General features: G+C 34.5%; 2 protein-coding genes across 2 annotated transcripts; one reads left to right on the top strand and one right to left on the bottom strand.

The window, feature by feature from the left end:
• Window positions 1–6: 6 nt before the first annotated feature.
• Window positions 7–15,187, top strand: LOC140040419 (protein timeless homolog). Its single transcript, XM_072086329.1, has 30 exons — window positions 7–24; window positions 2,050–2,156; window positions 2,555–2,708; window positions 3,174–3,351; window positions 3,690–3,791; window positions 4,190–4,345; window positions 5,044–5,177; window positions 5,390–5,654; window positions 5,937–6,049; window positions 6,218–6,322; window positions 6,485–6,667; window positions 7,012–7,139; window positions 7,226–7,379; window positions 7,473–7,553; window positions 7,831–7,928; window positions 8,028–8,066; window positions 8,238–8,331; window positions 8,663–8,870; window positions 9,118–9,364; window positions 9,901–9,962; window positions 10,152–10,216; window positions 10,391–10,470; window positions 10,570–10,751; window positions 11,769–11,811; window positions 12,433–12,549; window positions 12,750–12,818; window positions 13,050–13,180; window positions 13,320–13,642; window positions 13,744–14,603; window positions 14,762–15,187. Exons 2-30 carry the CDS (start codon window positions 2,072–2,074, stop codon window positions 14,836–14,838), a joined length of 4,533 nt encoding a protein of 1,510 aa, XP_071942430.1. The 5' UTR covers window positions 7–24; window positions 2,050–2,071; the 3' UTR covers window positions 14,839–15,187.
• A 3,880-nt stretch (window positions 15,188–19,067) lies between these two features.
• Window positions 19,068–26,652, bottom strand: LOC140040425 (T-complex protein 1 subunit epsilon-like). The gene is made up of 10 exons (XM_072086342.1): window positions 26,396–26,652; window positions 23,483–23,543; window positions 23,183–23,347; window positions 22,870–23,068; window positions 22,373–22,565; window positions 21,778–22,047; window positions 21,201–21,386; window positions 20,811–20,948; window positions 20,319–20,499; window positions 19,068–19,864 (listed from the first exon to the last, which is right to left on the bottom strand). Exons 1-10 carry the CDS (start codon window positions 26,501–26,503, stop codon window positions 19,740–19,742), a joined length of 1,626 nt encoding a protein of 541 aa, XP_071942443.1. The 5' UTR covers window positions 26,504–26,652; the 3' UTR covers window positions 19,068–19,739.
• Window positions 26,653–26,912: the final 260 nt, after the last annotated feature.

A 26,912-nucleotide genomic window follows, 5' to 3' on the forward strand; every position in this document is an offset into this window, starting at 1 on the left:
ACATGAAGTTGCCAAAGCGAAGAGGTTCGTAGTTGTTTCCGTTGTTTTTGGTTTAAAAATTGTGATCAATAACCATTAAAGGTGACACTATTATTTCATTGATACTGATTATCTATTATTATTATGTCTATTGGATCGATCCTGTCTATTTAATTAGATAAAGTAGGCTAGGCTAGGCCTATGAGTTCTTAATTGAAAATGCAGATCGTTCGTTCGGCAGGTAATACTAATTAATAGTATAGCCTTATAATTATATAGGGGCTAGCCCCTCTGGATTCCCGCCCCTCTCTAGAGACTACTGTAGTAAGGTAGTCTAGCCTTGATTGCTAGGCCGTGATCTCTGCCACACTCACTTACTACTACAAAATAGTGGAGGTGTATCTATATATAAATTATGGTTAATTCTGACATAGGCCTAGGCGAGCACAATGCAAAAACTTCGGTACAAATCTCCGCCTTGGATACCTACCTTATCTATCCGAGATGTACCGCGAAACGTAGATTTGATAATATTAGTGTGCACGCCGACGCTATTGTTCCATATTTATATCTTAGGAAGATATTATAAAGAGTTTTTTAACAACATTTATGATTTCAACATTGGATTTTCCTCTCAATTTCAATTCTTCCCGGTCAAAGTAATTTCCGGGTTTAATACAGTGTCCCTTTGGAAGACGAAAAAAATATTGGCCATTAATCATAGCCATTTCAGTTTTTTGTTTATTTTAAAACATACCACACGTGTGTGAAGGTACAGTAGTTAAATAATAGGAATTATACTGCAAATTAATAAAGATCAAATTAAATATACGCTATAAAGAATCAGAATATATTGTGGGGAATAGTATTATAAAATTACATAGGGAGATTTGATAAGACATTTTTCGAGTGAAATCCCGATAGCTGAGTTTTATTGAGTAAGCTTGCAGGAATAACTGTAGGCTATCTTCCTGTGTCCCGTTAGGACCGAGATGTCTGCCCATGTTGCAAGCCGTAATGTCTTCTTTCTTGGGCCCACTCTGTCACGGCAGTTAGTTTCAAAAGATGATTAAATTAAATAATGTATTAATAATTATTAGGATGGTATTCATTTGAATAAACGCCTCTCCAATAAAACATCACTTTGAATAATAACCCCCCCCCCCCATAACCCAACTATCTAATAAATGTCCATCCACATATTTATAATAACACAATTATACTATTTGTAGTAGAATTCACCGCACTGTTATCTGCAATTTACCAAGCATTTGTTATTCTTTTTTACCACTTTTCATATCTATGAGAGGATTTCATTTGATTATAAATGTTACCATATTATTAGAACTAAAAAATTTAACATATATCCCTCGAATAAGCACCTCCCTCAAATGACCTCCGCCTCCCCAAAGGGCCCTACCAAACAATAAAAACTATACTTTAAAATGTTATTAATCATCTAAAACACTGTGAAACAAAGTAGTTTAGTTTTACGAATGTCAAGCATTTTCAATAATGGTAACCGACAGAAAATGTATAAGGAGAACATTATCATTCCGAGAACCATCGTCTACACTTCCTAGAGGGGGAGCGAGCGAAGCGAGCTCACCCTCTAGTTACTATCAATTAGCCTTGTTTATAGTATTATATTTTGTTATATAAAGTTTACGGTCATACCACATATATATAATATAGCCTACGTACGCCTACTGTACCTACACTAGGCATAGGCTCTATATTTATAATAATATTAATAGTTCTGAAAATAATCTCGAGTTTCTCGACATTTCAATCAATATACTTTTTTGATCGGATTATAGCAGAATTATTATCAATAGTCTACAGACCGTACTACTAGACAGGCTATCCTGTCCTGGATTTGATTGCAACTTTTGTTGTTGAGTAATATTTTAATATTAAAAACCACCCGCCTATTAAGAGCCAGGCCTAGTTGTAGTAGTGTGCAAGATATTTGGTATAGACTACTAATGGGCCTAGTAGTAGGTCAAACCTAATAGAATTTTTACTTTATAAATCTTGAAATAAACTTTCTTCTTGTAATATTTTTAGTAATTTAAAACCAAAAGCATACATGGATTGTGAACTCCTAGCTACTTGTAATGGATTGGGATTTCTGGAAGAAGGAAGAATATACAAAAAGGAACCAGATTGTTTAGGTATAAATGACTAATAACTTAATAAAGTTAATTCAAACTATTGGTTTTATATGTATAATAATTCATATGTTGTTTAACAATCTTTATTACAATCCGCGTGCAGTGCAGCATGCTGGTATTTATAGCGGGCTGCTTAAATTATTAGAATTGACTTATTTTTCACATTTCTATCGTTTAAAGATGAAAAAAATTATCTCAATATGCCCATATAGTATTTATTTTTAAATATAATGCAGTTTGTGACATTAAATTTGATCGGAAAAAAAGTGTCTTAACAATAAAATAACACAAAAGTGAACGATTGAACACACTAATAAGTCTATAGCCATGTTGGAAAAAGGGCGACTTGAATGCTTCAACTGAAAATGCTTTATGTTTTTATAATTGTATGTTTGTAGAGACTATTAAAGATCTTATAAAATTTTTACGACGTGAAGATGACACAAAAGAGATCCGACGCCAACTTGGGCAGGCTCAAATTCTGCAGAGTGATTTATTGCATATCGTGAAGCAGTATTCTAATGATGAGACACTATTTGAAGCAACTATCAGGTCAGTGTAACATTTTTCCAGGACCAAGTTTTTTCATTCAAAATAAACTTATTGACATAAGAATCCTGTTATGAGAAAAGGATTTACAATATAGTAGGTATTCAGGTTTCCATTAATTTGTCATTGTTGTTAAAATTGGAATGCTATCGTCATCTTCTAAAATATTTTCAGAATTAGGTTAATGATAGGATTATTAAATGTGCTTAGCAAACAAAAATTATTTAACTTTGTTTTAAGGCAATATTTTAAAAAATAACCTACTGTATACATTCTTTTTCTTAAATCTGGTCCAATTCATAAGATAAATGAACTGGCTTGGTCTGGTCCAATTCATAAGATAAATGAACTGGCTTGATCTGGTCCAATTCATAAGATAAATGAACTGGCTTGATAAATAAAAACCTCCACAAAGCAATTATGAAACAAGGTTCACGATACAGTGATATTATTTTGTTGTTTTTAAAGGTTGATGGTTAACATTACTACTCCAGCTGAGGTTTGTTTTGGTAAAATTCCTGAGGATAAAACCTTTCATCAGTATTATCTTGACATAATATCTCATCTTCAACAGTACAAAGAAGCATACACAGATGATGAGTTTATGAGTATATTGGCTTCCAAGCTTAAGTCACTGTTGGATAGGGTAAGGATTCTAAAAAAAGTCACCAACATGATAGATGTACTATAAGATGCTCGGCTACCTATCTCATGGGTTCAAATCCTTGACAGGAATTTTTTATAAACTTAATTCCAAAAGATTTGTAATAAGATATTGTGTAGAGCATCCTCTGTATATGTTTGTTTTCTGAACAGGGTTGTCATGTTTGAGGAGAGTAATCCTTGGTAATATGCCTAAAGTTTAGATTAAATTAATCAGCCTATCTCTTAACCATGGTACTTGCAAAAGTAAAAATTTAAATCTTAAATTTGTAACATGTCATCATTCCTTCTTTTTTTATGATGATTTGTATATATTCCCAGGAATGGGAAGACAGACGTGATGAGCATACACTTTTAATGGAGCGAATTCTGCTCTTAATTCGCAATATACTTCATGTTCCAGCTAATCCAGAACAGGAGATGGTAAGCTTTTATACATCTGCGTATATGGCTGAAATAAGGATTGTGCATAGTCTTTTCCTGAGGTTACCTTTACAGATTTCAATGACACTGTCCTTCATTCCTTGAGATGACATATATAAAAGCTTAACAAAGATCCTGCTCATGCTAAATAATGTAGTTCACCTTGTGCAGCTGCAGCCTGATGTTATGATGATGGCTATCAATCCTATAGTCTCCAAATCTTAATTGCTACACTAACTCCTGTTCACACTGAACCATCAGCTACTGTATATTCATACTTATTCTGGTTCACATAATGGAAGCACCATTCAACAAAATGACTTCGTCTCCAATTCTGTTCCAAGTGTCAATATAACCTATATGTTAATCATGTATTTAACTTAATTTTTTTTGTTAAGCGAACCGATGATGATGCATCCGTGCATGACCAGGTACTTTGGGCGTTCAACATCAGTGGAATGGATAAATTAATACTGTACATTGCTAGTTCAGATGATGAGCAACAGTGGTGTATGCATGCCGTTGAAATTGTGTCTCTCATGTTTAGAGAACAGGTAAGAATTACTTACTTACAATCAACACTAAATTATGCTATTAACAGGTAAGAATTACTTACTTACAATCAACACTAAATTATGCTATTAACAGGTAAGAATTACTTATTGACAATCAACACTAAATTACACTATTAACAGGTAAGAATTACTTACTTACAATCAACACTAAATTACACTATTAACAGGTAAGAATTACTTGCTTACAATCAACACTAAATTATGCTACTAACAGGTAAGAATTACTTACTTACAATCAACACTAAATTATGCTATTAACAGGTAAGAATTACTTATTGACAATCAACACTAAATTATGCTATTTACAGGTAAGAATTACTTACTTACAATCAACACTAAATTATGCTATTAACAGGTAAGCATTACTTACTTACAATCAACACTAAATTATGCTATTAACAGGTAAGAATTACTTACTTACAATCAACACTGAATTACACTATTAACTGGTAAGAATTACTTATTGACAATCAACACTAAATTACACTATTAACAGGTAAGAATTACTTATTGACAATCAACACTAAAGTACACTATTAACACTAACAGGTAAGAATTTCTTATTTACAATTGGTGATTACACATCAAGTTGGATTTAAAAATCAATTACTGTCATGGTTATCTCATTTTACATTAGAGTTAATTTTAAGTATTTTAATTGCCTGTTTTATTCTAAGACACCAGAACAGTTAGCAAAAGCTGGAGTGGCAAAGTCCTTGACCGAGAGGCAAAATGATCAGCGTGAGTTAGAGACGATTCGACAGAGGGAGCTTGCTAAGCAAAGAGAAGTAGTAATGAAGAGAAGTTCAAGGTAACAGCATGTTGCTTCTTCATAAATACAGTATCTCCTTCCAATAAAGGACCGGATTTGTACCATACATTTATCCTTTATCAGTTTGTTGAAATCCTGTATAAAAGAGTAGCATAAAATTGTAAAATTATCGGAGGAATGAAGTAAAGAAAGGAATGAAACTGCTATTCATAATAATTTTTAAAATGAGCATTACATTTATCTTTTTATAGGCATTCTAGATTTGGCGGATCGTTTAGCGTGAAGAACATGAAATCAATCAGCGACCGTGATCTGGTATATCACCATTCAGTGAATCAAGCAAAACAAATCAACTTTGACCTTGACAAGAAACCAGCAAAGAAGGCAAAGAACCGTATGCCGATGAAGGAAAAATCTGTCTCACGTCGATCAACCCTCAGTATTCGCCTTTTCCTGAAGGATTTTTGTGTGCTGTTTTTAGAAAATTGTTATAACCCGTTGATGCATAATGTTAAGGTATAATTCTCATTATAATCAATGTTCAGACCATTTAGATTTGATCTAGACCTTGTGAGCACTTTGTTCACATAACAATAGACTCCAAAGGATTTTATGTGAATGCCTTTATCACACCTATGATTTTGAAACAAATTATAAGATTAAAAAATATATATATATTGTTAAAATATTTAGTTATCTTTAATATGGGCTGAAATATTAAATAGTATGCTCTCTGCATTTCATCCTCTATGCAATTTGCCAAGTTTTTGAGAAGGTGATTTTTAAATTTTTATTTAGGACCATATTTTGCATGATCGAGCACAACAAAATGACGAGACCTACTATTTATGGGTGATGCATTTCTTTATGGAGTTCAACAGAATATACAAGTTTAGAGTTGATATTGTCAGGTGAGACGTTTACGATTTAGCTTATTGCTAAGGGAAAATATATATAAGGAGATGAGATTCTTGTATGAAAGATTAACTGTGGCAACAAACACCATCAAACTGACTTTAAGACACAAAACACATTGATATTGCATATTCATTTTCATATACGCTTCTGGTTTCTCTTAGTGAGACATTCTCAGTTCAAGCTTTCCATTTTATTGAGACTCAAATCACAAAATACCTGGATATGATGATGACAGAGAAGAAAGAAGTGGTTTCTTGGTCCAGAAGGTAATTACAATATTTCATGTTTAGAACATTTTTAATATGAACAAATACTGTATGTAAAATGTCAACATAGTTGTAGAGAATGTGTAAAAGTTGTTATAACATATGTACAGTATAACACAAAGAAGTTAAACAAGCTTATTAATTATCCTAATTAACTTACAGACTTCATATGTGCCTTCGATGCTATAAGGAACTCCTCTTGACCCTTGACACTATGGGACAATCAAAAGATGAGTCTCTGCGCGATACTGCACATGTTATCATCAGCAATGTTGTGTATGTTATAGAATACAGAGAAGTCTTTATTAGCCTATTGAAGAAGTTTGATGAAACTAAATTTACAGAGTGAGTAAAAGCTCTATCTACACTATCAAATATGGTAATGATATGCACAAATATGGTAGTGATTGCACAAATATGGTAGTGATATGCACAAATATGGTAGTGATATGCACAAATATGGTAGTGATATGACATGTCTACATATTGGCATGGCACATTTTTTTGTCACATAAAGTTTGATAGTGTGACAGAGCTTAAGAAAAAAAGTTCATCAGCCAGGTGCATGAGTTTAACAAAATATTAATTTTATTGTTTAGGCTACTTCAAAGTGTAATATATACATAATACCTCAAATTGGAAAGAGAAACATTTTTATTGTTTCTAAAATGTATTTGTTATTGTTGTAGAGTTTACTTAAAAGATCTTGTTGAAACAACTCATGTATTTCTGAAAATGCTGGAATCATTTTGTAAGAACAAGAACAAAGTTATTGTGCAGAAAAAGGCCAGAAAGAAACGCAAGAAGAAAAAGAAAGGTTAGTATCATATAAAAGTCTCATAAATTGTACATTTAATTGCATTATGCAAAAATCGGTTAAACTTAACTTCTTTTAACTTTCAGTCAATGTGCAGAACAGTCAACCTGAAGAAGACTTGGATGCTCTATGGAGTGGCGTGTCCAGCACTCTGTCAGCCATGGTTGAGGGCAGTGAGGAAGTACCTGACGATATCACTCCATTTGATGCAACTTCTGATCGTCCTGTTGAAGAACAAAGGTAGACATTTTTTATAGTTGTAGCCACATAGATTTTTTTTTTCAATAATCAATTTACTACTGACCACAATTAACTTTTTATTTTGTTATTCAGATCAGATGCCGTCGTCAGAATCCAGCAATGTCTTAAAAGTGGCAAGGCAGGAGAAGCATTAGGACTTCTTAGAGCAGCAAGGTTAGTGTGTAGACAGTGCTGTGGGATTTAGACCTGCCATCAATAATGTAAAATGATGGATTATAGGGTCATTCTTCATAGATTTGAATCTACTTTGAGTAATTAGAATGAGTAGATTTGAGATAGTCTGTTTACAGCAGTATAGAATGACAGTAGTAGAGCAGCTAGATTAGATTCATGCTTCAGAAAGGTGTATTGGGAGATTCCTTGTGTGTATTTGATTGTTTATAAGCATCCAGAACATTTAAAAATAGGTTATTTTTGTATCATACTTCAGGGAAGTATGGTCAGATGGAGACGTGTTTGGTGCAGTGGATATTGAACCACAAGAAGAATTGATGGCACTTCGTGAAATTCTTACAACCAATCTAAATGGTAAAATTTTGCTTTACTGAACATATACAGTAACACTGCACTTCATTGCAATTACCATTCATAGTTTTCCCTTATTTTTTCTTTTTATTTTCTCTACAGTGGATAATACTGTACAAGACAGAAGTATAAATGAAGAAGGTAATTGTTGTCTGTCATAGAGTTTGTTGTTTTTTTTCCCACTAATAATACATATATTCCGTAACTTTAAATCAATGGTAAATGAATATTGAATGCACATCAGTAGTAGACAAAATTGTGGTATTGTTTTAGTTTCATAAATTTGTTACACATTTGTTACACATTTGTTAGAGGATGATGATGATGATGAGGAAGACGAAGAAGATGAATTAATGACGGCAAACTATGCTGAGGAAACCTTTAATCTTAAACAATATTTAAACAGGTATGGAAGTTGTATTCCTATTTTCAAAAATACATAGATTCCTAATAATATTCATATTAAGCTAAGCCTACACTATCAAACTTTTATGTGACAGAAAATCTGATGTGCCCATATACAGACATGATGATGTCACTACCATATTTGGGCATATCACTACCATATTTGGGCACATCACACTTTTTTTGTCAAACTAGTTTAATGTGTAGACAGAGCTTTAAGCAACAAAGCCAAGTAAATTTTCCATCACTGTATGGATTTTTTAGTCCATGAATTGCAATACTGGATAACCAATTTGATATTTTTTTTTCTTAATAATTTTTTTTTATTTCAGATTTGCTCATTACAAGATTATCCAGGCATATGTGCACCTGTTGAAATTCTTTAGAAAAAACTCAACGCATACCAACCACTGCATTTTGAAGCTGTTACATCGTGTTGCCTTTGACCTTCACATGGAACCACTTCTCTTCCAGTTGTCATTATTTCGCGTCTTTCAGAAGTTGTTAAACGACTCAATGGCCAAGTTACCTGAATACAAGGTGGGTTAAGCATTTTGAATAATTGATTACTGAATGAGTATATAAATAATGAATGTCTTGAATGGGAAGAATATTCATTGTTTGGTTTTTAACATATATATTGCACTCGATTTTGCCCATGGATGTGGTAAAACTTTTTTTTATCGTTATTATTAAATATAGATATAGCTAAACATTTCCTGAACTGTGCCATGATAAAGATGTGCTGCATTTTATATTGTGTTGTTTATTATTATTTTATATTTAGGAAATGGTGACATTTGCAAAGTACATTATGAGAAAATTCTTTGAGAAGTTGGAGACAAACAAGAAACTGTATGTTGAGATTCTATTTTGGAAGGACGTTAAAGAGGCGTATGAGCTTTCAGAAGGCTACGGTAGTCTAGCCAGTGATAATGCAAACAGACAAAAGACAAGTTTCTGGGCAGAGGAAGAGGAGGAGGAACTACGAATGCTGTATGATCAATATAAAGACAAAGAAGACGAAGATATAGGTTAGTTTATAAAGTGGATCACCTTCCTCCTCCATATTCAGGCACCCTCATATGGACACCTTCAGAACCCATCAAAAGATATCTACTGTATCAGAATTCAAAATATCAGTAATAACAAAGAACTTATAACACAAGAATCTCCTGTTCGTCCGAAGCGCGTAACAATTTCGAAAGGCATTGTGGGATAGAATAGAGCTATGGGTAGCGCCATTGTGAGCCATGGAGTAGGGCGCCCGCATCAAATTAGAAAGTCAAGATCATAGAGGGGATCTGCTAATACTCTAGGGGGGTAGAGTAATTGACTTCCTAGTTTGGAGGGGGCGCTGCTCCATGCTGTGAAATGGCGTCGCCCAGTTTGACCTTTTAACCCTGTACTTCCGATACTGTGTTTTGAATGCAAATTGAAGAACAGGAGATTCTTGTGTTATAAGTTCTTTGGTACTAGTAATAGAATCTTGGTCTGTGAGTAGTTTCCAGTCTCTCGCTTCATAATCAGCCTTATTCTCATACGATATATCCATTATTGTTTTTCACAGAGTTAGATGTTGTGGATCATATTATGAAAGACATTATCAACCAGGGACGTACACGCAGACAGGTAAATGATTTATATCAATATTATTTTAGGTATCATATATATTTTTAGTGAGTTCAAATCTATCCCACATTTTAGTTCATTCTACAATAATGATGCTTGGAAACATTGCTTCCAACTTTATATTTGGGATTTGTTTTTGTTTTTTTCGTAAACGTTTCAGTCTTACTTTTTGTTTTATTCCCATATCAGATTATTGCGCAGCTCATCAGAATGGACATTATCTCATCTACCAAAGATATTAAAAAGAAAAGAGTGTAAGTCAGAATTTTTATTTATTAAGTTTTTTATTTTATTATCATTATGATCTATATATATTGACATAACATGACATGACATATATAATTGCACACTTACCAATATAAAAGTGTGTATTGCTTTGCATTGCCTTTTTAATTCTATGGTAAATTTTTTTAATTATATTTTCACAGAGAAAAGCGACCAGGAGTTTGGCTGGAAGAACACGAGTATGAATTAAGAAATCTGTTTGACCAATTTAAAGGGTCTAATGGTAAGATTTAATTTTACATCGCAAAATAGATTTGACACTTGTGCAATTTAAAAGATCAGAAGCTTAAATTGCTATTGCTATTATTTATTTTCATCTTAGACGTTGTTGGAAGTATATTAGAAAACATGACAGTAAAGCGATCGAAAAACAAAGTTATTGAGAAAATAATGAGTATGGAACTAGTAAATGATAAAAAAGAACTTTACAAGAAAAGAGAGAAGAAGGCCGGAAATGAAGGAAGGCGACGAAGAAGAAAGAAAGGAAGTGATGAGGATGATGAGGTAATCATTTCAACTTTTCTTTATATTCTTTTGCCCCATGAAAGAACAACCATGTGTTGATCTTGGCCTCCATGGTTAAATAAAGTTTAATTGCTCGCGACCAATCAGAAATAGTGGGTATAGATTTGTAAACAAATCGAACACCTCTCGCTTAGTGCGTGTTGAAGCATAGCGAAATGGCGGCTGCCGAGTGCTTTTGTTGCAAGGTGCATCATAAATGTTGTATATGTTGGATAAATCGTGAATTTAACTACACAAAATCACTGAATAATATTCCTGTTTTTAATTTTCAAACACTTGCTGAGTGGTTTGCGTCGGCTCCGAAGGATAGTGGCGCAAAATCTTGGAAATTTTTCAAGGAAAGGTACGTCCACGATGTGGTCGTGCCTCTCCGCCCGCCCGGTGGCGTTGCCTGATGCGGTACTTCGTCTACTAGGCCTAGGAGGCTTGGGTGTCTGTTTAAGCGCCGAAGAACATCACATAATACATGGAAGATGCAATAGGAGCATGAAGAAGAATGAAAGATAATAATTAATATATTTACGCAACATTTGTAAATAAAATCAACAGTTAACATGTATTAAATGCACCGTAATATATATGTGTCAAACCAAAAATGACAATACATAAATAAAGTCGATGATTCCGAACCAAATGCCCAAATAATTCTACAGTGAATATAAAACATAAGTTTAGAAAATAAATAACATCCTTACCATGCCATTCCATCAAAAGGCTAGTTTTGACGATTGCTTTTTAAGATGATCATCTCTCAGTTCTCCCATGCTTTAACATACCTCTCGCTGTGTTTGTTTACCATTGTATACCCACTAAAAGGTCAAACTGACGGTGACCTCGCGAGCGCGAAACGTGTCTATTGTCTGCAAGAATAATCATATCTTCCGAAATATGGAAAATTGGAACATAGCACTGAAGGAACATTTAGAAAGAGAGAAGCTTTTAAAAACATATTTTTTATTCTACATATTTATTTACATTTTTATATTTATATTATAGGATGATGACATAGTTGACAACACAAAAACATTAGAATTTCAACGTAAGTGACACAGTTTGAACTTTTGAATTTAGTAAATAATCAGTATTAAATGAAACATCAAAATAAAGATCAGATTAGAGCCATTTTTCAGAGGTAATCAACTTTCGTTCTGCAACCTGTACTCGTTCCCTCCGGTCAACATCTGACTTAACCACTCTTTGACTATTCACAGTGTAGGTTGAAGTCATAAGGGGCGTGATCTTTTGTTATCGCTGTTCCAAAATTCTCCCTCTGTTTCGGTCTTCAAACTTGTTTCGTTCTGTGTGAATTCATTATATGCATTGCATTTTATTCATTTTATTGTTTGTTAGGCAGGATAGTCAGATGCTCACATCATGACACTTGACAAGTTAGTGAAACAGTGTGGTGATGTGAGACTCCATTTTCTGACTTTTTTCTGTTGTCTTGTTCAATTTGTTTTTACACGTGTGTTAAACAGCGCATAGAGACTATTTGTATTTTGTGCTATACAAATTTAAAACCATTAACCTGAGAATATGGGATGGATGGATGTGAGCTCTGTTAACATCTCCTCTTTACCTCTGAATATACCACTGGAGTGAAACAAAGAAACTGTCGTGACCCAGATTTAAAGTACACTTTGTTTTGTCATTTCTGTAGAGGGACTGCCATCAGACTTTGAAGAACCAGAAGCTTCAGCAACCTCAGACTCTGGGTCAGAAAGTGATGGAGAGGTCAAGACAACAGAATCAATGCTTATGAATGCTCAACGTGAAGGTAAGTTGTTAACAATGTATTAAAACTTGTCACAAAGATCATGCATGATTCGCTATAGTGATTAGATTGTTTTCATGTAGAAATGGAACTTTAACCACAATTCAGTAAAGCTATAAAATACATCATGTTTTTATGGAAATTTCTTTTGCTGTTGACTATGTTGAAAGTGCTATTGACTATTCTGATTTCTTTTGAAATAGGTTTGACCAATCAGGTGAGGTGGATACAGGATCTGCTCAGAACAACTGCCAATGATTTAGATGAGGAAGGTATATAAGATGGTTATTTATAATGACAATAGTATATAATATATGATGATGATTTTCAACAATTTGACTACAGAATTTGACTTTTACTGTTTTAGTCATGTTAATATGTTTTACATATAATTTATGATTCTTTAATAATTTACACACTTTATAGTATTCCTTTATCCTTAATTGTTCTCAATGTACATCTTTTAAAAGAAGAGTGAAACTGTATTTTTTATTTGTTTTTAGATGAAGATGATGATGACGAGGAAGATGTTCCCATTGTGACGTTTAGCGAGGAGCACAACACAGCTATTAGCAACCGCACTTTTCAGAAGTTTCTCAAACAACTTGGTGTGAAGGCTCCATCTAATCACCAGGTTGGTGTCATAATCATCTCTTTTTCTAATTAATAAATAACTAAATTAATGTCTTTTATACGACTATAACCTTTGACCCTGCATTTATAACTCATAACATTATATTTGTTATTGATTGGAATGAATTCTTTGTACACAGGAACAATTTTGGAGAATCCCAGGTCATCTGACTTCTGCTGACCTTCGAAGGCTTGCCGATGAAATTGAACCAAAAGATGACATCACCGAGGTTGACAAGAAAGCTCAATCTCGTAAAGATATGTTGAAAGAGATGTCAAAAGCAAAAAGGAAGGAAAATAAAGCTGCAAAAAGAGCTGAACGGGAAAGAAAGAGAGAAGAGCAGAGAAAGAAATTCTTTAAGGAAAAGGGAGGCGATGTAGTGAAAGAGAATGGAGTGTCAAAGAAGAGGAAAAAACAGAAAAACAAGATCATTAGAACAGCAGACAGTAGTAGCAGTGACAGGTAAGTCTTTATCAAATCTTGAATTTTTACAAACTTCCCTTTCAACCAAACCTTCGTCATTTAAAAATAAATACAATTGTTTAAAATTTAATTGTTTTCAGTGATGACAAATTGTCTAATTTGAGATCAAAACCTTCTAAAAAACAACCAAACGTAAATAACCTAGGAGATAGTGATGAGGATGATGTACCTATCAATTCAACAAGCGTTCCAGTAGAGAGGGCATCTAAGAAGAGAATGCTGAGTGAGTCGTCTAGCAGCGATGATGGGCAGGCGATAAGAAGTCATTCTAAACAAGCAAAGAAGTCTAGGTTAATGAGCGACAGTGAAGAAGAAGAAAAAGTAACTACAAAAAGTGGTTCCAAAAAACAGAACAGGACATTGATTTCAAGCGATGAAGAAGACATGGTTGTAGATGAACAACCTAAAACTGTAGGATTAGGTGATGATGAGGAAGATAGTGTAAATGTAAAAAGTAGTTCCAAGAGATTAAAAAAGTCATTGGTTTCAAGTGATGAAGAAAACATGGTTGTGGATGAGAAATCTGATCAAGTCGATGGTAAGACCGATAGTTTGAAGCAAGATAAAGAGAAAAGAATGTCAAATGATGAAGGCAATTCGAATGAACCAAAGAGAGCACATAAATTTAGGATGATAAGTGATAGTGAAGTAGAAGAAGACACAGTTAATGATAGTCATTCAAAAGATGAAGATGATGTAGAGATAAAAAAAAACACCTCTGATCAAAGTATGAAGCTAAGATACAGTGACAGCGAAGAGGAAATGACATCACACGACAGGAATCAGATGGACAAGGAAGAAACAGTTGGTAGAACAAGTCGTAGGCAGAAGTCATGGTTACTAGATAGTGATAGTGAGGACGACGAAAGTGAACAGTTAGATAAAGCAAGAACTGTAGAAGAAGAAAATTCAAAGACAAATACTAGTGATGTAAATGAAGGTATGTTTTATCTATTTAATAGACACATCTGACATATATATATATATATAAAGAGCGTGTGACACAGTGTGTTAGATCGGTAGAGTCCAAGTCTGATGCTCATCTCACTCTGTCGTCGTTTTTCTAGTACCTAATATTTTGTGTTGTTTTTTTTTCAGGTTCAAGTTCAGATTCTGATGACAATATACCTATTAAAAAGCGGTTTAACAAAATAGATGATTCGGATAGTGATTAAATTAATCAAACCGAAATTACTCCCTGTTAATTTTCTACAATAAAGTACTGTAACCATTGCCATTTTATGATTTAAACATTGAAAATTTTCACTACCACATTTTTACATAGCAAGCATGGATTGTAGTTTGTGTCACAAGAATCTGGTACAGTATGTGTCTGAACACACTCTGTCTCCTGTCTGGGACTTTTGACTTTCGATTTACGCTGTGATTCCAGTTTTGGTAGACTCTGAATAGGTCCTATGCCTACAGTACGCCATAGACCGTCGCAAATCAAAAGCTATGTGTTTCGAAAGTTGTATTAGACGACTGTAAATAATTGTATTTGAATAAATATTACACATAACACATAATAACACTATTGTCTGTTTCATTTAGATATTTTCCCAGCATTCTAATTTATAGATGATGGTGTCCTATTGACTTATGGGCCAAACATCATTATATTTCTCTTGCGCTCATGTTGCATTTGCGTGGATACCCATCTCCGCTTTTATCTTCAATCACAACGATGACCTATAATTTGTCAAACTAGTTCATATTAGAGTTGCTTTGAGATCAATACAGTGCTTATAGTTGTATTATCAAAGACAAAACTTGATACTGATTAATTTTATTCCATGCATTTGCCCTTTTATTCTTCTTACATTGTGTCTATATTAAACACAATTTGTCGATTTTATTTACAAAAACTAATATCAGTGAATCAAAAAGATTGATTACTCTGAACTTTTGTTGAATTTACAATAAACTGTTACATTGTATATCAATCATTAAACTGAACTAATTTCATCTTAATTAACTTTGATTATATGACCGTGTATTAACGAAATTTCAAATACATGCAAAACGGATGACCTATGTTTTTATTTTATTATAGGGGTTAGGGTTAAGGATTACAATAACTTGGTGGTAATTCCCTGATACAGGGGCTATTTTATATACTATGCCGGTAACCCATTAACCGCTCAGCCATTTTCCTGGTAACTTTTATTAAGAGTCACTTCTGTAAACCACCTGTGGTGTTCCTCCATTTCAAATGATACATTTTTTTCAGATTGACGCGGTGTTTCTGTTAGTTAATAGGAGAGGAGGTCTCTAAATACCGAAGGCCCATATAACTAATTTATGATGTTATAATAATAATCGCTAACTTCATTTTCAGACAAAACTTTATTATAAAACTTGACTTCATCAATCAATCCAACAAACCAACGATGAATACGTACGTTTGAGCCTCCAATGCAGACTGTTCTGTTAAGTGGTGGAATCGGACCGGAGCAGCAACCAGAGTTAGCCACTATTTGTCCATTTAGGTATATAAATACCGCGCTTCCATTGTATGTCATAACTACGTGATACCATTCATCGTGCGTTGAGTTGACAAAAATGGTGTCATTTTTATTCATAGAAAATAGTTTTGCTCTGAGTCTTTCGGGTTTTGACCCATGACCAATCATTATTTCAAATGTGCTAATTTTATGTCCACCATTATTCAATATGTACGCTCTGTAACATGAATTGTCGTATTTGTACCAGGCACTAACGGAAAAATCTGCTCCAAAATTAAAATTACGAAAAGCGTCTATTAAGAGCGTCTGTGAACCTGTAAACGCACCAGCACTACCCTTCACTCCATCAGCGTAAGTAAAGTTGTTCCCAGTTACGATGCCGTGGCGTGCGTTTCCGGAAACATCGTCTACGTTTCCTTCAAAGGCATAGTATGCCAACAAATTGTCACTTCTTTCAGAATCATTAGTTACTACGGTGCTTTGATTAACGTCTGGTGTTACAGATGTCATACGCACACCAACGCCTGACGTCAAAGATGTGTTGTTGTCGACGTCTGGTGTTACATATGTCATACGCACGCCGACGCCTGACGTCAAAGATGTGTTCCTGTCAACGTCTGGTGTTAGAGATGTCATACGCACGCCTACGCCTGACGTCAAAGATGTATTCTCGTCGACGTCTGGTGTTACAGATGCCATGCGCACGCCAACGCCTGACGTCAAAGATGTGTTATTGTCTACGCCTGGTGTTACACTCACAGACAGCGATCCTTTTGTATAACATTTTGTACCAAATGTTCCCGGTTTATCTGCGAGTACCGTTAGTTTCCAAAAGTTTGGATAACTAATGCATTTTCTTCCACTAACAAGTACTTTCACACAAGCAGGCATACCGTCTATTGTCAATAGCACTTGGTCGTGTCGACAACTAGGTGTACTTTTAACAGTCAAACCCAGCAAGAGAAATAATATTAACCGAAGCATACCCTGGAAAACAAATGAAATTAAAATATGATTAGGTTGTATATATGTAGAAATATATGGGAATACTAGTGGATTAAAGGGATGGTAAAGATATTGTTGGAAGGAAAACAGAAACATAGTGGTGGAATAGAAATAACCTGTTGTTTGTCCATGAGTCAAAATGTTAAAAAAAATAGTCGTGTTTCAAAACTCACTGTTGCAAAATTAGTGATTGCAAGAGTACCTACAAAAAGTTGAAATCAATCTGAACAGCGATTTGCAGTAAAATAATACAATAGTCTTCGTATCACATCGTTTCCTGACAGGCAAATATAGAAATTCGTTTGATTTGCTTTACCACTAACAATATCTATCTAATCAATAATACATGTGGCGCTATAGGCTCTTTTGTATAAAGACTTGTCTAATAAGAGGCGCACAAAATCAAAATTTGCTTGTTTTTCGAGAAATTTTATATTATGCGCTTATAATTACTTGTCGGTCTTTAATCAACTTGATTAAAGTATTGATTAAGAAATCCCTGTACTATAATAGTACAGGAATTTTCAAAAAATGCCCAAATGGTTACGGTAGGCCTATATCATAATGTGTTCTGCGCATGTTACCTTTAATACTATTTTAAAAGGTCGATATTTTGGCAATTAACGAAAAAAATCAGTGATTTTTACGGAAAATGGTCAAATTTCGATCCTTTTATTTTTTGACATAACTATAGTTACTATTATCATAATCTGACATGCGCAGACGCACATAATGTGTTCTGGGCATTATACCTCAACACGTTTAAAAGGTCGATATTTTGGCCATTATGCACTAATATTGCTATATGCGCACGTATAGTGCCATGTCATCATCTTATAGTGTCAAGGTACCACTTTATGTCTAAAAATAAAAAGTTCAAAATTTTGGTAATTTTTTGAGAAACCATGTACTATAGTAGGGCCTACAGGGATTTTTTTGCAAAAACACCAACATTTCGACCTTTTTCAAATCCAATTATTATGCACTAATATTGCTATATGTGGACGTATAGTGCCATATCATCATCTTATAGTGTCATGGGACCACTTAATTATGTCGAAAATAAAAAGGTCAAAATTTGGTCATTTTTAGAGAAAATCCCTGTACAGGGATTTTTTTGCACAAATCACCCAAATTTCGACCTTTTTCAAATCCAATTATTATGCAGTAATATTGCTATATGTGCACGTATAGCGCCATATCATCATCTTATAGTGCCATGGGACCACTTTATGTCGAAAAATAAAAATTTCAAAATTTTGTCATTTTTCGAGAAAATCCCTGTACTATCTACAGGGATTTTTTGCAAAATCACCAAATTTTCGACCTTTTTCAAATCCAATTATTATGCAGTAAGATTGCTATATGTGCACGTATAGCGCCATATCATCATCTTATAGAGTCATGGGACCACTTTATGTAAAAAATAAAAAGGTCTAAATTTGGTTATTTTTCGAGAAAATCCCTGTACTATAGTACAGGGATTTTTTGCAAAATCACCAAATTTTGACGTTTTTCAAATCCAATTATTATGTAAAAGAGGTATATAAGGGTGCAAGAAATCCCTGTACTATAATAGTACAGGATTTTTAAGAACCCTTTATTTTTCAAAATAACTGGTTGCTATGGTTACTATATCATAATGTGTTCCGCACATTACCTTAATACTACAGTATTTTAAAAATATTTTGGCCATTTTCGAAAACCAGGCCTAACTGGTTACATCATAATCTGACAAACTATAATGTTACTATATAAAGTATGTATAGTACAGGGATTTTACGGAAAATGGTCGAATTTGGATGTTTATTTTTTGATACAACTGGTTACTATATCACAATTTGACATGCAGACAGACAGACATACTGTATTCTTTTAAAAAGGCATTTTGTTTTTTGACACAAACAATAATTACACAGTAGTAACAGTAGTGCTTTAGCCTGGATTTATTCATTGCACATTTTTATCTGTGAACATGAGGCCATGTTTTATATACACTAATGCTTTGCAAGTATATCAGTTTGCGTATTAAAAGAGTGGATAATCTCTTTAGTCCATTCTAGGAGCACATAACAGGGCAGATAGTCTAGTTACCGTGCATACATTCCTAGATAATAGTATCGATAAATACACTTTGTAGGGAATAACATTTGGCATGGGACACATTATTTAAACGATGTAAAGAGAACATACATATTTGGCACACATTTCACAGGATCTGCTTTGAAATTTCCAAGCTTTTAGATGGTCATAAAGTAAAAAAACTAAACTTAAAGCTGCTCAAAAAAGCTATTATGCATCCCTGACTAAACGCATGTAGAGTCTACACAGTGTATTATTAAACCTGCATCGGGAATCCTTATCATTTTAGCAACAACAAACCCACAACACTGACAACATTAATACTCCTACAGTAAAAGTTTCAGACTGATATATTGTCATCAAATCTGTAAATTTATAAATGCAGAAGATCATCTTCTAATAATACATTATAATAAATTATTGTACAAAAAGAAGAGTAAATTAAAGGGTGTCTGTATTCCTGCATCCTTTAGTATCTGATAACAGCACAAGTAGCATTTCAAACAATTAGACAATTTCATTTAATACTGTTCTGCTGGTGATCGGATGTCATCGATTTTGAGAATCATTCTGACCAACTGCGTGGCTAATTGAATCTGTTGCTTTTTGCCTATTAGCGTCTCTATAACATGTTGCTCCTTCATATCTGCAATAAGTACGATATTATTATTATTGAATGCAAGAAACTGTTATATATATAACAGTGCGGCCAGATACATGCTGGTCGTATGAAACAAATTTGTAGTGATTAAAACAATGAAGTAACCAAGTTTTCTGCTGTTATTTTATTTATTTATGCTCTACCTTGGTATTGAGCACTCTATCCTAACGGTCTGATAATTTCAACCTGTATATATATATATATAAAATGAACCTAAATGTAAGTACAATGATATATTTACAAGTGTAGCACCATAATCAGTATGCAGGGCGCATGGTAAGCTGCCCGACAATGGTTCTTGGTGCTTTAATATCGCATAACATATGGTCTAAACACGCATTAAATAGCATGATTAGAAATCCTGTTTGTCATGCAGTCTCATGATTTTAAAAAATACCTGTAACTATGTATAAATATAAATTGAATGATGGTGTCTTACCATTGGTACCACTGTTGAGGCAATCAATACCTAAACGTGGGTTGTTCTCTTTCAGCTGTTTAGATTTCACCTCCGATAGAGTGCGAATCGGGTGCAGGCCGCTGTTCTCAGCCAGGGCCATTGGAATGCTTTCCAAAGCGTCTGCAAAGGCTCTCATTGCATACTGTTCAATGCTGGATATCTAAAAAGAATATCAAAATGTGTGCTTACATGTGTATCAATCAATATTACTACTATTAACACTGTCTTACATATTAAATACAGTTCCTAAGATGAGTATCTGTTACAATGTAGCACCATAATCAGTATGCAGGGGCGCACGGTAGGCTGCCCGACAATGGTTCTTGGTGCTTTAATCTTGCATGACATATGGTCTAAACACACATTAAATAGCATGATTAGAAATCCTGATTGTCATGCATACATATTTGCCAAATACTGTATATTTCTTTAGAATGGTTTGTCTTTGCGAATGAATCAAAGTCCTCTTACATTGTCGGCTCTTTCGCTAACTGCTAGTGCACAGGCAATCTCGGCAGCTCCGCCACCATACACGATATGATTACTACGTACAAGATTACGTGTAACACACAGAGCATCATGCAGCGCTCTTTTAGCTTCTTCAATAATCTGTAAGAAAATAGTACATTATTCATTATAAATTCAATTTGAATAAGATGCAAGATAATTATTTGCAGTAATGTTACAGTCATATCAGTATGCAGGGTCTACAATAAATGACCCGACAATGGTTCAGACTGTTGATTGCTTTAGCATGAACTCTAGCCTGAAAAGTTACAAATTAACCAATCAGGAATTCCGATAGTCATGCAGATTTCTACACACCACATGTATGTTAAAAAAAAAAAGAAATTATCTCACCATTCTGTTTCCTCCTCTGATAAAGATGGTAACAGCTTTAGTATTTGGACAGTCTTCTATGACAAGCATGTGGTCTTTAGTTGTGCCAAATGACAACTCTCTTACGATGCCAGCTGTGCCAAGCTTTTCTGCCGTTAACTCTTGGAATCTGGGTACGATCCTTCCACCGGTTGCAATGGCAATTAACTGCAATTAATATTAATACAAGAGAAACATTATTCATACAATTACGTAAATTGAAACAAGAAATAAGAAAATTCAGAATTGTAACTATTATCACAGTCATATCAGTATGCAGGGCCTACAATAAATGACCCGACAATGGTTCAGACTGTTGGTTGCTATAGCATGAACTCTAGCCTGAAAAGTTATAGATTAACCAATCAGGAATTCCGATAGCCATGCAGAATCTTGATTTACTTTTGTAATAAACTGGAAACATGTAAATTTTACACATATCAAAGTTTATGTGACAACAAAATGTGATGTGCCCATGTGGATACCACCATATTTGGGTATTTTTTTGTCAAACTAGCTAGTACCATTACGACAACAACAATGCGGTATCACTGATTACCTCAATTTCCGGTCCTCCAACCCATCGTACAGCAGGTAGTTCATTCTGTAACAGTAAATGATTGGCTTCATCATCAAATCCCCATTGACAGATTGCTAGGTTAGCTCCAGTGTCCTTCACTTGTTTGATCATCTCTGTAAACTTCTCTTTCTCGTAAGCCTGCAGCTTTTTGTAGTCTTCAACAGACTTAATGTCCAGTTTGTGCGTCGTCTTTGGTTTCGGTGGCTCAAAAGGACACGTCAAAATGGCCATCTTCGCATCCTTGATTTCCTAAAGTGATAATTCATGCAAAGTTTTATTGCAACTTATTGAATTTAATATACCTAAGCAAACTTTTCATAACTAGTTTTTAGTATTTTTCAGAGTGATAATTTCACTTGATAAATATTTAAGGTACTTATGATGTAGCACCATAATCAGTATGCAGGGGCACACGGTAGGCTGCCCGACAATGGTTCTTGGTGCTTTAATCTTGCATGACATATGGTCTAAACACACATTAAATAGCATGATTAGAAATCCTGTTTGTCATGCTAAATAAATATAGCTTAATAACAGGTATCTAAACAACATGAGGTAATGAGGTATGTCTTACTTTTGGCATCTGTGGGTGGCTGAAATCTTTATCAACTACTACTCCCTTCACCAACATTGTGTCTTCCAGTTTTCCTCCTACTTTGCCGTCAACTTTGATCAGTTCAAAATCAACATCTTTTCTTTCAAAGTCTGCGACAGACATGATTGCTTTTACAGCAATTTCTGCCATCTGCTTATGACAACGATTGATACTGTAGGACAGGGACAAAATATAGTTTAAAGTGAATAATATATTTACTTATTTAAACATTACACAATGAATTGTTAGAAGTGTAGCACCATAATCAGTATGCAGGGACGCACGGTAGGCTGCCCGACAATGGTTCTTGGTGCTTTAATCTTGCATGACATATGGTCTAAACACACATTAAATAACATGCTTAGAAATCCTGTTTGTCATGCACTTTAAGTGGAAAATTTATTAACACTAGAATCCCTAGTAAACAAAACGTCCCCACTTCAATATGGGTACTATACGAAGACTCCCATACTTACATTTTAGAACCTAGTGTTGTCATTGCCACTTTCACTAGTGGTTCTATGTTATCCTTACTAACTTCAAAGCTTTCAGCTATCTTGTCCAGCCTGGCACTGGCAATTTGAGATGCTAATTCGTAACCATCGGCGATGCGAATCGGGTGAATTCCACGATCTAAAAGTTGCTCAGCTTGTTCAAGTAAAGATCCAGCCAACACTTTAAACATAGGATAACAACTTATTAATTGCAAAAAATAATGGCAAAAACAGATGGAGGTGAAATTGAGATAATGTTACTGGAGTTTTTCTTTGTAAAAAAAATCATCCTCACCTACAACTCCTGTTGTGCCATCACCAATTTCATCATCTTGTGATTTGGAAAGTTCCACCATCAACTTTGCTATTTGATGCTGTACATCCATTTGTCCAAGAATAGTGGCTCCATCGTTTGTGACTGTTACATCACCATCAGGACTAACTATTAATTTGTCCAAACCTAGATATTTAAGAGAAAATACCTGATAATAACCTCTGGTAAAAAGTAATTTATACTGTAGAAGAAATTTGCTTGATTAATTAACAATGAAAATATTTATTATGAATCAGATCAACTTCTTTCTATTGTTCTCACCATTTGGTCCAAGTGATGTTTTTAAAGTGTTTGCTACAGCTTTTGCTGCCATGATATGCGACTAAAAAAAACAAAGAGAAAAGTAATCAAGCATAACATTATTTAGTGCACAGCTGATATACTTTGTAGCCTATGTATGTGGTCAAACCATATCGTTTAAAATTAGAACAGTAAAATACAAGTAACAACGTGCAACATTTAACTTTTGGGTCGAAACATCCCAATTTGTGGGCCGAAATGTCTCACTTGCCTCACTTTAGACCAAATTCATATTAATTTTTTTTGGTATTTATCAAGTTTTTAAAGGTGTTTATCAATCAAACCAAAGAATATATATAACAAGAATGAGTATTCCGCGATTTTTCCATGAGAAATTTGTAACAGAGAGCTCCAGAGAGTGATGCCCGCCCTCATAAGGGCGGATGTATAGAGTACAGAAAGAAAATACTGCAACTTTACCTACGAAGTAGCTTCGTAGATAGAACGTAGGCTACGTTGTTGGCTTCGTAGGTTCCATTGTTTGGCTTCGTAACCTCAATAAACAACTTTCAATGAGCTACGTTCTGAACTTCGTAGGGAGTTCGTAACCAAAATAAACAACCCTACGATGTTCTTAGTGAAGTAAGGTGTGAAATTAATGTGTTAAATTTAATTGGCGGAGGACAAAGTTGTAAATTAATAAAAAATAAATAATATTTTTTAATCGTAATATTTTCCTTCGTGCGTGTTTACCTACTCAACGGCAAATATAAATTTCCCACGATGTATAACGTAGAGAGAGACACGATCCAACACAGGTGAACCGCAATGAACAGGCCAACTAATAAACATAATATAGCGAACGTCCCATCCAGAAACGATGCCGAGAAAAAAAGATCGTAAACAATTCATTCTAAATATAGCATCAGGACGTTCAATCGGTCGTTCAAAAAGACTGCCGACAGAACGACCGTAATTAATACAGACCTAGTTTTTTTTTGGGTCACTTGGCATGAAACGCGATACTCTCTGCTTACCCGCAATCTCTCACATGTTTTTTTTTTTTAGGGTGGCTACCGTCTGACGACGATAAAACAGTAATTAAGATCGTGTACCTGGATTTTGTGTCACATGACATGAAACATAATACTCTCTTTAAACTGCTCAGCTCACATGTTTTTTCCCCTCCAAATTCTGGTCGGGCCTTTTTCTTTATACATGTCGTAATCATTTTAAAAGGCCTATTTATTTATGTTAAATCTTAATATGGAATATATATTTATTTTGCATATATTTTGTTGGTGTCCTAGCCTAGTTGTCGTTTTTATAATTCGCTAACCCAACAAGGTAGGAATAAATAATTTATAGTGTAGGCCGCCGAAACAGGCTAGTTAGGCCTAGCCTAGCCTCGACTCTCTCTACGTGAGCTGATGTCCACCGGCCCGATGTCGTTTCGTCGGCGGATTTCCGTCCAAATTAGGATAACAAACAATACATCGTAGGCTACAAACAATACATCGTAGGAGAGAACAATTGCCTACGATGTAGGGCGGCTACAAAAATTGACCTACTATCTTTAGGTAGGATTTTAATTAGCAAACAATACATTGTTTGTTTGCATTGTCCATGCCATGCCATGCTTCTACGAACCACCCTACGATCGAGGCGTAGCCTAGATTTCATAACAATACATCGTAGGCTACGAACAATACATCGTAGGTAGGAGAGAACAATACATCGTAGGCTACGAACAATACATCGTAGGAGAGAACAATACATCGTAGGTAGGAGAGAACAATACATCGTAGGCTACGAACAATACATCGTAGGAGAGAACAATACATCGTAGGCTACAAACAATACATCGTAGGAGAGAACAATGACCTACGTTCTACCTACGATCTACCTACGAAAGCCTACGCGTAGATACGAAGCAGTAATTTCTTTCTGTACTGTACATACTAAATAAGACTTGATTTAATAGATATTGTACATGTCACATTAAATAGAATTATGATAATATATTTCGCAATTGTAAACTATTTTATAATACATATTTATTAACAAACTAGTGTACATTCACTTACAGACAGTTATTTACTAACATGCTAAATTAGTTCACAAAAAAGGCCTAACACAGCAACACCAAAATCAACGAATCGTTACTCAGCACGGCCTATTCTTTACCATTGCAGCGTACTACTCTACGCCCGGTAAATTAAGTATTGTTTTAATGATATAAATTAGTATAAAATACATGTTATTTATAGGATAAAATGTTAAATGTCATTAACATTTATTTGTTTTACCAGAAACAAGTTAAATATAGGAATATTATTAAACTATCCTTCGTGAAAATGCGTAAACACCAACACGCCCGGTCACGCTATCGTAGCGCCCGGTTGATAAAGCGAACTGTTTATACGGCAGTTTTTACTAAATAAATTGCATAAAACGAACAATTAAATATCCAAATAGCATTTAACATGATGTTGGCATGTAGTTGATAACATTTTTTATCATGAAAATACTACCGGTGGTCCAGCCCTTGATTAGTGAAACCGTCACAAACAGTTGTATACATCCCAGATACATCCTCACTTATGGCGGCGCCCTACCACATGGACAATATTACTGTTACAGGGAAAATCGCGGATTACTCATTCTTGTTATATATATTCTTTGATCAAACCAACTCGTACTCGCTAGCAGTAGCCTATTTTAGGCTGATAGGAGTCTAGGCCTAGCCTATCTTTTTATTAGGTAGCCTACTAGACTCTAGCTAGCCCTACCTACTCATAATTAGCCATTAGTCTACTCCTAGATAAATAAACAATTGCTGGCAGAGGCATGGCCTATACCCTCCTACACTAGCCTAGACCATCAGTCATGGCTGCAGCCCATTATAGGCCTAGCCGTGGGACAGTTAGCTACCTTGTGTGCATCAATTCCAGATAGTCGTGTTTTGGATTCTTGATCTTTGATGATAATAAACGGTCTGCCATATTCATCAAATGCCAGTGAACCCATAGATCCACTCATTTTGGTTTCAAATGTGTTAAATTCTTGAAAGAAATGAGAACAAAGCTATACGATTACAACGGATTTTATACTTCGTTCTTCCAAAAATCCTTCTAGAATCCTCCACACACACACGACGACCGACCAAACCCCATGCGCGCACTCGGTGCAGTTACGGGTCACTGGGTTTCTAGTTAAGATGGACATGCGTACAAAATATTTAAATACAGAACCTTGCTGGTAAAAAAAGTGATATCTTTATTTTTTTTTCCCTATTTCTTTTTATGTAAATTAAAATTATTTTTATTGATTGTTTTATATACTAGATTGTAAAAGTAATTGGGATAATTTTTAGATTAATGTTGGTAATTAGAATTTTTTCAGACTGAATAGGTCATATAGAAGTTACCGTGGGAACCATAGACGCAAT

The sequence above is a fragment of the Antedon mediterranea genome, chromosome 2 (genome assembly GCF_964355755.1).
Source record: "Antedon mediterranea chromosome 2, ecAntMedi1.1, whole genome shotgun sequence".
Lineage (NCBI taxonomy): Eukaryota > Metazoa > Echinodermata > Crinoidea > Comatulida > Antedonidae > Antedon > Antedon mediterranea.

Bases quoted from the DNA above. Each gene is read 5' to 3' on its own strand.
- LOC140040419 (XM_072086329.1), top strand. From the start codon at position 2,072: ATGGATTGTGAACTCCTAGCTACTTGTAATGGATTGGGATTTCTGGAA. The intron at 5,178-5,389 runs GTAACAGCATGT...ATCTTTTTATAG, and splicing joins GTAATGAAGAGAAGTTCAAG to GCATTCTAGATTTGGCGGAT. The intron at 9,963-10,151 runs GTAAATGATTTA...TTCCCATATCAG, and splicing joins AGGGACGTACACGCAGACAG to ATTATTGCGCAGCTCATCAG.
- LOC140040425 (XM_072086342.1), bottom strand. From the start codon at position 26,503: ATGAGTGGATCTATGGGTTCACTGGCATTTGATGAATATGGCAGACCG. The intron at 22,048-22,372 runs GTAAGACATACC...TTATCACTTTAG, and splicing joins GCCACCCACAGATGCCAAAA to GAAATCAAGGATGCGAAGAT. The intron at 20,500-20,810 runs GTAAGAGGACTT...TATTCTTTTTAG, and splicing joins TTAGCGAAAGAGCCGACAAT to ATATCCAGCATTGAACAGTA.